Raw genomic sequence first — 12048 nt, forward strand, 5'->3', positions numbered from 1 at the left:
TTCAACTAGAGGGAGTACTGTGTTCCTTTGATATAAATCATGGCTTGGCTATACTCCTTGGCTTCATGATGTTTTCACCAAAACAATTTGTAATTTAATGCTTGTCAGACAAATTAAGAACTGTCTTTTAGTTCTTCATTGATAAAATGTGTACCAATTACAAGAGATATATTTAGACCCTTTTATGCACATTGTCCTGAGAATGGCACCTTATAAGGATTATTTTATCTAATGTTTATAAATGTTTATTTTATGTGGTCAGTACTGTCATGAGCATCATTCTACGTATGCAGTAATGGGGCTCAGAAAGATTCAGTGATCTGCTCAACATTATAAACCAAGAAAGGGATGAATGGTTGAAACTCCTTCATGATGTTTTCAGTTCTCATGCTTGAGGCCAGTAGTTTAAAAACAGGAATGAGGCTGCGTGTGGTGGCTCACACCTGTAATCCCAGCACTTTGGGAGGCTAAGGCGGGCAGACAACCTGAGGCCAGAGTTCGAGACCAGCCTGGCCAACACAGTGAGACCCCGTCTCTACTAAAGATGTAAAAATTACCTGGGCGTGGTGGCATACGCCTGTAGTCCCAGCTACTCAGGAGGCTGAGGCAGGAGAATCACTTGAACCCGGGAGGCAGAGGTTGCAGTGAGCTGACATTACTCAAGCCTGGGTGACAGAGCAAAACTCCATCTCAAAAAAACAAAAACAAAGAAACAAAAAAACAGGGATGATTTTGCCACCAAAGGACACTTGAAAATATCTGAGAAAACTTTGGTTGTCACAATTAGGAAGATGTTACTGGCACCTGGGGGTTGAGGTTGAGAATGCTGTTCAAGATCCAACAATGCAAAGGATACCCCCACCACAAATGATAATCCAGCACAAATGTTAACATGGAGGAAGCTGCGAACACTATTCTAGACCAGAACATCTCCAGCTTCAAAGTTTATATGAATTGCTTTTGGATCTTGTTCAAATGTGGATTCTAATTTATCAGGTCTAGGATGGGGTCCAGAGATTCTACATGTGTATTAGTCCGTTTTCACGCTGCTGATAAAGACATACCCAAGACTTGGTAATTTATAAAGGAAAGAGATTTAATGGACTCTGGACTCACAGTTCCACATGGCTGGGGAGGCCTCACAATCATGGTGGAAGGCAAAAGGCATGTCTTACATGGCAGCAGGCAAAGCGAGAATAAGAATCAAGTGAAAAGGGAAACCCCTTATAAAACCATCAGCTCTCATGAGACTTATTTAGTACCATGAGAAAAGTATGGGGAAAACTGCCCCCACGATTCGATTAGCTCCCACTAGGTGCCTCCTGATATAGGAGTTAAGAAGGAATTACTTAGGCAGAGAGCAAGGGCATGAGAGTCCTCAGTAAGGCTTTTCTTTTTTAATGAAAAGCAGCCTCAAATCATTTTCTAACAAAGAGCAGCCTGCAAAGTTGAGCTGCAGACATAGACAAGCAAGCTGGGAGTTTGCCTGGGTGAATGCTGGCAGAAACTAAGGACTAGACGTTTTCAAGATGGTGGCTCCATCTTCCCTTCTCTGCCAGCCACGTGCACTGTAAGGAGCAGACAAGATGGTGTCATGGCACTGGCCAGGTAAAAACCCCATCTGCATAATAAACAATTGGGGTGGGATGGCCAGCCTGTTTGCAGGCTATGTAAATGACACACTTGGTCCAACCAATCCCCTGGGCCCTATGTAAATCAGACCCCACCTCCTCAAGCCCCTCTATAAAACCAACCGAATCCCATGGGCAACAGGGAGATCTGTTTGGAACCCGCCTCCATCTACATAGGGGAGCTTTTTTCTTGTTTCTTTCATGTATTAAACTTTCCACTATTAAATCCACACCTCGTGCATCTGCATCTTCATTTTCCTTAGAGCAGGACAATGAACCTTGAGTATTTCCCCAGACAAACGATGCCACTTCACCATTAGCCAAATACATCTCTGTTCATTATAAATTGCCCAGTCTCAGGCATTCTGCTATAGTAGCAGAAAACAAACTCACATTTAGCTTCTGCATATACAAGTTTACATGTGTCTCTTGAGTAAATCCCTCATGACAGGAAATGAAACTTTTAGAACTTTCATTTCTTATCTATAAATTCTGGAAATTTCATCGATCCTATGAAGTTATTGTGAAAAGTAAGTAATATTTTAAAGCTTGGAAAGTTACTGGAACAGAATAATTGTTCGATCAATAGCAGCTATTGTTATTGTCTCAGTTTTGCATTTACTTAGCTCATTGTGACACCAGAAATGTCTCTTGCGAGAGGATGTGAGTCTAGCGTTACCCTGTTCCTGTTCCTGGAATACAGCTACTTGTGATCTTGAAGGGAGACCTCATCCCAGGGACTCAAGGAGGGGTCAGAGTGTGGGGAATCCACCATTCCATGTTTTGTTATATTCAAGGATGTAGCCTCTGACCCTATTCTTTTTGAGACTGAGTTTTCCTCTGTTGCCCAGGCTGGAGTGCAGTGGCACAATCTCGGCTCACTGCAACCTCCACCTCCTAGGTTCAAGCAATTCTCCTGCCTCAGCCTCCCAAATAGCTGGGATTACAGGCTTGTGCCACCACGCCCGGCTAATTTTTTGTATTTTTAGTAGAGACGGGGTTTCACTATGTTGGCCAGGCTGGTCTGGAACTCCTGATCTCAGGTGATCCGCCTGCCTTGGCCTCCCAAAGTGCTGGGATTATAAGCATGAGCCACCGTGCCTGGGCCTGCCTCTGACCCTCTAATGCTGATTCCAAATAACCACAGCAAGAATTTTTAGACTCTTTCAATCCACTTTACTTGTTCTGCTCTTGGGAATATTTGCAAAGCTGCTATTTCTTGTTGCATCAAATAATTTCTGTAAATTTTCTCATCCTTTTTGTTCCAACTCCACAGCATGTAATTCACAAATGTTTGCTGCCAACAGAAGTATGAAGTTCTTGCATGTCTGTTTCTTTCTCAGATAATTTTTTTTTTTTACAATTATTTATTAACTCCTCTATTCTCTGTAGGAGGACTGTAAATCACCACTATGGACTCTGGGTCTTAAGGTGCCTCAATTGTAAGGAGAGCATAGCTCTTCAATAGTTGACACTGAACTTGGACATGTGACTTCAGCTAAATGTGAATAGTCCTGAAATGTCCAATGCCTGAGAAGAAGCTGTAAGAGATTCCATCATTTGGCTAGGCACAGTGGCTCACGCCTGTAGTCCCAACACTTTGGGAGGCTGAGGTGGGTGGATGATGAGGTCAGGAGATCGAGACTACCCTGGCTAACATGGTGAAACCTCGTCTGTACTAAAAATACAAAAAAAAATTAGCCAGGCGTGGTGGCGGGCGCCTGTCATCCCAGCTACTCTGGACGCCGAGGCAGGAGAAAGGCGTGAACCCAGGAGGCGGAGCTTGCAGTGAGCCGCGATTGCACCACTGCACTCCAGCCTGGGTGACACAGCAAGATTCCATCTCAAAAAAAAAAAAAAAAAGAAAGAAAGAAAAAAAAAAGAGATTCCATCACTTTTCTTGAGCTTCCTCTCTCAAATTGTCCTTGCTGTCCAAAGTTCAAGAACTTGATTTGGATAGCCCTATGGACTGAATATTTTTGTCCCTTCCAAAATTCATATGTCCGAAGTCCCCAAAGTTAAAACTTCTCCAACATTGCCTCCCATGTGATTAAAAAATAGCATGACATTAAACCATTTACTATTAGGATGACTTGTTATGCAGTAGTAGCTTACTGATACAATAATCAATGCAAACACAACTAAAGAGATTCAGAATAATCTGATGTTTCTTTGTTCTGGACCTTTGTTCTGTTATTTGAAGGAAATATTTATGATTACCTGGTTATTCATATTTATTTCAGATAACTGTATTAAAATGAGACTGCCTATTAGATTATCTTCAGGTAGCTAGGAGAGGTTGAAAGTAAATATGTTGGGAAAACACTGACTGTTTTTCCCATGCTAATCCACCAGGTTACTTTTGAGTAACGCTCAGTCCAGAAAAGCCTCCAAAAATGTCTAGTTGATGGATTACTCTTTTTATAGAAATACGTGTTCACTGTAATTTTTGCCTTTCCTCCAAAACAACCCTTGGTGTTCTTCCATACATCATAGGCTGCGATACCTGTAGCTGCTTACACATTCCTTCCAGAGCACATATAATGTTTCCTCCAAGATATAAGCCCCAGGTCTGGGGTGGTGGAGGTGTGGAGATCCACTTGTCCTGCGGCCACCTAAGACCATGCTTCTGTCTATAAGTTTCCCTGGTAAATTACCCTACCCAACAAACTGGCTTGTCTGCCTTGTCCTTTGACTTCTCAGATCCTTCTGCACTTGGGAACTGCTTTGCATATATAGTCCTTTCATGGAATAACACATATGTTTTTGAAGGAAAGAACTGTGACCTTCAATCACAAGTCTCTATTCCCAGAGGCAACACTGGGTAGAAATTCGAGCTCTTGTGTGAGTCATCCTTTGATCATGAGAGTTGAAGAGTGTTTAGAGTATAAAAGAGAGAAAACAACTGAAGATAAAGTAAATACATATATTGTTCACTTGTCAACACTTTGATGCTTATGACATTTTTAAGGAAGAGATGTTAGGACAATGGAAGGAGTCATATTTGTAGGCAGCACTGGAAAACATTAGGCAGAAGTAGCAGAGTGATGCAAGGACATTACATACACCATGGCACTCAATCCTTCACTCAGATGAACAAACCTAGTGATGCGTGGACACCAGGCTCCTCTACTTCAATGAGTAAATGTACCCCAACGAAAACAAATATTCCATAGTTATTTCATGTATGATTGAAAATTATATTCCGTCATATTTAAGGTCATCTCTGACTCTAAGAAGAATAGTGTAAACTCTATAAAGTAGTTGAGGAACAAAGAAGTTTAAACTCCAGGAAATAAATGGAAGGGGCAAGTCTTCCTTCCACCATCTTATTAACAAATCACCATTTCTGGCTCTGGGGCTTAGAGCTCTGAAGTCACAGGCCTTTCTTGAAAAATAGCCTTTCTATTGCTTTCCTCTGAAGAATGTTTTCATAGCACCCTTTATGTCTTTATTCCTCAGACTGTAGATGAAGGGGTTCAGCATGGGGGTGACCACAGTGTACATCACTGAGGCTGCAGCACCTGTGTGTGAATTGTGGGTTGCAGCAGAACTAAGGTACACCCCTAAGCATGTACCATAAAATAAGGAGACAACTGAGAGGTGAGATGCACAGGTGGAAAATGCCTTATACTTCCCCTGAGCTGATGAGATTGCACGTATGGAGGAAACTATCTTAGAGTAAGAGTACAGGATCCCAGTGAGGGGACCACCGCCCAGCAGTGCTACTGCAAAATACATCACTATGTCATTAAGAAAGGTGTCAGAACAGGCAAGGTGGACCACCTGATTAATTTCACAGAAAAAATGAGGGATTTCCATGTGTGTACAAAAGGGCAGTGGCAACACCATTAAGCTTTGTAACATGGAATTCAGAACACCCACGATCCAGGACGCCAGAACCAGCAGTCCACAGAGTTGAGGGTTCATAATGACCATGTAGTGCAGAGGGTGACAGATGGCCACAAACCGGTCATAGGCCATCACGGTCAGAAGGAAGTTATCCAATCCTACAAAGAGTAAGAAAAAGCACATCTGGGTGATGCAGCCTGCATAGGTGATGACTTTGTTGTGTGTCTGGATGTTCACCAGCATCTTCGGGACAGTGGTAGAGACAAAACAGATGTCTACGAAGGACAGGTTGGAGAGGAAGAAGTACATGGGGGTGTGGAGGTGGGAGTCTGAGATTGTGGCCAGGATGATGAGCAGGTTCCCGAGCACAGTGACCAGGTACATGGACAGGAACAGCCCAAAGAGGAAGGGCTGCAATTCTGGTTCCTCTGAAATTCCCAGGAGAAGAAATTCTAAAATTATTGTATTGTTCCATGATTTCATCTTGTGATGTGACTACCAGAGAGAGAGAGAGAGAGAGAGAGAGAGAGAGAGAGAGAGTGAAAGAACATGAAACAAACATGCATTCCAAAACTATCAGAAATGTTATCATTTATATTCCACAGTCAAGAAGTTAATATCTTTTTCTTAAAAAATTATTTTTAAGTTGACAGATAAAATTATATGTATTCATCACATATAACATGATGTGTTTTTAAAAGTTTTATTTAGCTTCAGGGTTACATATGCAGGTTTGTAAAACAGGTAACATGTCATGGGGGTTTAGTGTATAGGTTATTTCAATACCCAGTAATAACCATAGTACGTAATAGGTGTTCAATCCTTACTCTCCTCCCACCTTCCACCATCAAATAGGTCCCAGTATCTATTCTCTTGTTTTCTTTTTTGAGACGGAGTCTCGCTCTGTCACCCAAGCTGGAGTGCAGTGGTGCAGTCTTAACTCATTGCAACCTCTATCTCTTTGTTCAAGCGAATCTTGTGTCTCAACTTCCCGAGTAGCTGGGATTACAGGTAGGCACCACCACACCCATCTAATTTTTGTATTTTTAGTAGAGACAGAGTTTTGCCATGTTGGCTAGGCTGGTCTTGAACTCCTGACCTCAGGTGATCCGCCTGCCTCAGCCTCCCAAAGTGCTGGGATTACAGGCATGAGCCATGTACCAGGACTATTCTTTTCTTTGTGTTCATGTGTACTCAATGTTTAGCTCCCACTTATTAGTAAGAACATATGGTATTTGGTTTCTTGTTCCTGCATTAGTTTGCTTAGAATAATGGCTTTTAGCTACACCCATGTTGCTGCGAAGGACATTATCTTGTTCTTTATTATGGCTTCGTAGTATTCCATGGTATATATGTACCGTATTTTCTTTATCCAGTCTACCGTTGATGGGCGTCTTGGTTGATTCTATGTCTTTGTAATTGTGAATAGTGCTGTGATGAATATAAGTGTGGATGTGTCCTTATGGTAGAACAATTTATATTTCTTTGGGTATATACCTAGTAATGGGATTGGTAGGTCAAATGGTTATTCTGTTTTAAATTCTTTGAGAAATTGCCAAGGGTCTAATATCAGAATCTATAAGAAACTTAAACAAATTAACAAGCAAAAAACAAACAACCCCATTAAAATGTGGGCAAAGGACACGAGCAGACACTTCAGGAAAAGACATACATGCGGCCAACAAGCATATTAAAAAATGCTCAACGTCCCTAATCATTACATAAATGCAAATTAAAACCACAGTGAGATACCATCTTACACTAGTCAGAATGGCTATAATTGAAAAGTCAAAAAATAGCACACACTGCTGAGGTTGTGGAGAAAAGGGAAAACTTATACACTGCTGGTGGGAATGTAATTAGTTCAGCCCCTGTGGAAAGCAGTTTGGTGATTTCTCAAAGGACTTAAAACATGATGTGATGAAGTATAAATACATTGTGGAATGGCAAAATCTAGCTAATTAGCATCTATATGACCTCACCTTGTCATCATTTTTGTGAGGAGAACACTTGACATTCACCCTTTTAGTGTCTTTTGAGAATACAGTGTATCACCGTGAACTGTTGTCACTATGCTGTGCAGCACATCTTTTGAAGTTATTTCTCCTGTCTAACTGGAATTTTGTGTCTATTGGCCAACATCTTTCTAACTTTCCCCACTCCACTTCCCCCAGCCTCCATTCTACAAGAAGTTAATTTCTATATTGTTTGTGAATCTGGTCCCCGTTAGGAGATCCCCTTGCCATCTCTGAATTCCTTCCCACTCTCAGCCTTTCTCTGAGGGCATCTACTCTACAAGTTTAGGGAGAAAAATCTTTCATGCATTTGGGGAATATCAAGTGAATTTCGACATGTTCCAGATGCTGTCTAGACAGTGAGTAAGTGGTGCTATAAAACAGAAGTCCCTGTGTTAGTTTGCTGAGAATGGAACAGAAAACCAAACACCGCACGTTCTCACTTATAAGTGGGAGTCGAACAATGAGAACACATGGACACAGGGAGGGGAATATCACACACTGGGGACTGTCGGGGGTACGGGATAAGGGGAGGGAGAGCATTAGAACAAACACCTAATGCATGCGGGGCTTAAAACCTAGATGACAGGTTGATGGGTGCAGCAAACCACCATGGCACATGTGTACCTATGTAACCAACCTGCACGTTCTGCACATGTATCCCAGCACTTAAAGAATAATTTAAAAAACTCCAGAAGTCCCTATGCTCTAAACACAGAGAAAATACAAGTAAATTTGTAAAATACCACATTCTATGTCAGATGATGATAGATCCTATACTATGTCAGATGACGACAGATCCTATACTACATCAGGTCGTGACAGCTCCTACAAAGTAAAGAAAGAAGGCAAAAAAGAAAACATGGATGAGGTGTTAGTTTTTACTTTGCTTTCCTGTAAGACCAGCAGACAAGGTGACAATGGAACAGAAGACAGGGTCAGAGTGACCACCTTCCCTGCAGAAGTGTGTGCCAGGCAGAAGGAAAGATCAATGAAAGACGCTGAGGAATGTGCTTCTGGCAGATGTTCAAGGCTAACAAGGAATCCAGTGTAGCGAGAGAATGAGCAAGAAGAGAGGGATGGGAGATGGTGTCAGAGGATGACGAGGAATGAGGTGACCTCCTAAATGCTGAAATTTGATAACACAAGGAGTTCCTCGGTCCTGATGTTGTTGCATTTGCACTTTGGTAATTTGGTTGCAAAGGTGTCCCATTATTTGAAATGCATCTCCTCTTTGTTTTTCACTGTTGCCTTGAGTTCTGTGTTTTTTTTGTTTTTTTTTTTTTGTTGTTGTTGTTGTTTTTGAGATGGAGTCTCACTCTGTCACCCAGGCTGGAGTGCAGCAGTGCGATCTTGGCTCACTGCAACCTCCGCCTCCTGGGCTCAAGTGATTCTCCTGCCTCAGCCCCCTGAGTAGCTGAGATTATAGGCGCCTGCTACCACACCCGGCTAATTTTTGTATTTTTAGTAGAGATGGAGTTTCGTCATGTTGGTCAGGCTGGTCTCAAACTCCTGACCTCAGGAGATCTGCCCACCTCGGCCTCCCAAAGTGCTGGGATTATAGGCGTAAGCCACCATGCCAGGCCAACTTCTGGTCTTTTAATTACAAGTTGCCTTTTGGAATATATTGGTCCCAGGTTCTTTTTCTCTGAAAATTCCTCTCGCCCTAGAGGTGCGCGCGCACACACACACACACACACACACACACACACACACAATGCATACACATTTGCATCACATCATGGCCTCCTAGGGCTGTGTTACTCCTCTGCTCTTCTCACCCCTAGTCTCACTATTAGGAAGGAATGGAGGCCAGGCACGGTGGCTCACGCCTGTAATCCCAGCATTTTGGGAGGCTGAGGCAGGCGGACCGCCTGAGGTCAGGAGTTTGAGACCAGCCTGACCAACATGGTGACACCCTGTCTCTACTAAAAATACAAAAATTAGCTGGGCATGGTGGTGGGCGCCTGTAATCCCAGCTACTGGGGAGGCTGAGGCAGGAGGATTGCTTGAACCTGGAAGGCGGAGGCTGTGGTGAGCCGAGATTGCGCCCCTGGACTCCAGCCTGGGCAACAGAGCAAGACTCCATCTCAAAAAAAAAAAAAAGACAAGTGAAAATGGTGGTGATATATATGAATTTTGCTTAAACCAAGCAATAATTTAAGGCAACAAGAAATCTCTGTCACACGCATCAGCCTGGGAAAAAACTTAAGGAGCTACCACATTGAGTAGGGTTGGAACTTACAAACAGGGAGAGAAGGGAAACTCTAATTTTGCTGGCATAAATGTGAAGTGATACACCTGGATACAGCTATAAATACTAAAAATACAGATATTCATTCACTCGGTTTCTCAATCTCAGCACTACTTAAATTCTAAGCCACATTATTCATTGTGGTGGGGTCTGTCCCTGTTGTCTGCTGACCTTTACAGGGTGAAAGCCAAATATGTCATTGCTCAATGTCCCCTGGGGGACAAAATCATGCCACCCACTCAAGTGAGAACGACAATTTTAACATAAAAATTCCAAAATGTGGGAGGCCAAAAAGAGCGGATCAGGAGGTTAGGAGTCAAGACCAGCCTGACCAACACGGTGAAACCCCGTCTCTACTAAAAATACCAAAATTAGCCTGGCATGGTGGCATGCACCTGTAATCCCGGCTACTTCGGGAGGCTGAGGCAGGAGAATCGCTTCAACCCAGGAGGCGGAGGTTGCAGTAAGCCGAGATCGCACCATTGCACTCCAGCCTGGGTGACAAGAGCAAGACTCCGTCTTAAAGAAAAAATTCCAAAATGTTTTTATAGCATTTATAGGATAGGAAAGGAAAGGAGAAGACAAGCTAAAAACAACTGCTCTAAAATATAGCATATTTGTGATATGCATAGGATTCTGTCTACGTGTTTGTATAAGTGTTGTATGAATACAAAAGTGTGCATAATATAGAAAGAGAAGTTTTAAAAGAAACGAACTTATGCAACAAGGAATGACAGTTAAAATGCAATTAGGTTAAGCACAGTGGTTTCAAAACAACTGTCTAAAGCAACGTAGAATGAAAATCTGAAAAAATTTTAATATAATCACATAAAATAGTAATAATTTAATAACATCAAAATGGGTTACAAATTTAAGATTAAACTACCAGTCATGGAAACTAAAGAATATGACAGGAGGTCTTTTAAAATTATCTGGGTGTGGTGGTTGGTGCCTGTAATCCCAGCTACTCGGGAGGCTGAGGCAGGAGAGTCACTTGAACCCAGGACGTGGAGGTTGCAGTGAGCTGAGATCGCGTCACTGCACTCTAGCCTGGGTGACAGAGCAAGACTCCATCTCAAAAAAAAAAAAAAAAAAAAAAGGGAAAAGGAAGTAGTGTCTAAGGTTATAATTTGATCTTATATAAAGATGTAAGGATTCAAGCATGTTTATGACAGATATAAATGTGACACAACTTCTAGATATGGATTGAATACAAAAAGCTAAAAGGCACAATAAGGAATGACAGAGATGTGAAAAGAAGTTGGAAATTTATATATAGAAGGTGATTTATTCAGCCAAAAGATGCAGAAGAACTTTCTACATTTATAAGGCAATTAGGGAGACACAATGTGACCGATGGATGGATTTGGCTACATAAGCTTTTTAAACTTGCACACAGTCCTCTCAAATACATTGAAACTTACACAAAAGAACATAAAACAGCTTTAAAAAAGTACATATAAGAACATTCATTGTGTAATAACTTACATAAAAGAACTAAATGACAAATGCCAAAATTGGCAAAAACTCCAATGCTTATATGTTAAAGAATGTAATAAAAAACACGAATAAAATCACTTTGAATCCATCATACAAAAGCCAAGAATTTTCATAGATAATTTCCAATAGAGTGATAAATGTCTGACAAACACAGATGTAGTCAGTCTTACCAGTAAGGAAAAATTGCAAAGTAAAGGCCATTAATATACCAGTTTTCAACTCTTAAATAAAATTTTAATTCATTTGAATACCTAGCATAAGAAAAGCAGCTGAAAACTGTACGTTTCATAAACTGCTTTTGCCAGGTAGTAGTTGGAAAAAATTTATTGGTCTGGATCTTTCTCATCAATATGGAAACAAACTCAAATATGCCCTTCTATTTTTATTTATTTTTATTTTTTTGAGATGGAGTCTCGCTCTGTCGCCCAGGCTGGAGTGCAGTGGCGCAATCTCGGCTCAATGCAAGCTCCACCTCCCGGGTTGACGCCATTCTCCTGCCTCAGCCTCCCGAGTAGCTGGGACTACAAGCGCCCGCCACCACGCCAGGCTAATTTGTTTTTTGTATTTTTAGTAGATATGGGGTTTCACTGTGTTAGCCAGGATGGTCTCGATCTCCCGACCTTGTGATCCACCCGCCTCGGCCTCCCAAAATGCTGGGATTACAGGCGTGAGCCACCACGCCCGACCAAATATGCCCTTCTTAAAAATGAAAAACTGGCGGGGCCAGGTGGCTCATGCCTGTAATCCCAGCACTTTGGGAGGCCGAGGTGGGTGGATCACGAGGTCAAGAGATTGA

At 42.0% G+C, this 12048-nt stretch overlaps 1 protein-coding gene across 1 annotated transcript in view; it reads right to left on the reverse strand.

Annotated features, from left to right (window-relative positions):
• Window positions 1-4554: 4554 nt before the first annotated feature.
• Window positions 4555-12048, reverse strand: part of LOC129528913 (olfactory receptor 7A10) — an 8497-nt gene continuing 1003 nt past the window's right edge. The window contains exon 2 of the mRNA XM_055371996.1: window positions 4555-5978. Coding sequence (XP_055227971.1) covers window positions 5037-5966 — 930 coding nt within the window. The 5' untranslated portion in view covers window positions 5967-5978 and the 3' untranslated portion in view covers window positions 4555-5036. The remainder of the gene's footprint in view (window positions 5979-12048) is intronic.

The sequence above is a fragment of the Gorilla gorilla genome, chromosome 20 (genome assembly GCF_029281585.2).
Source record: "Gorilla gorilla gorilla isolate KB3781 chromosome 20, NHGRI_mGorGor1-v2.1_pri, whole genome shotgun sequence".
In the NCBI taxonomy this organism is placed as follows: Eukaryota; Metazoa; Chordata; class Mammalia; order Primates; family Hominidae; genus Gorilla; species Gorilla gorilla.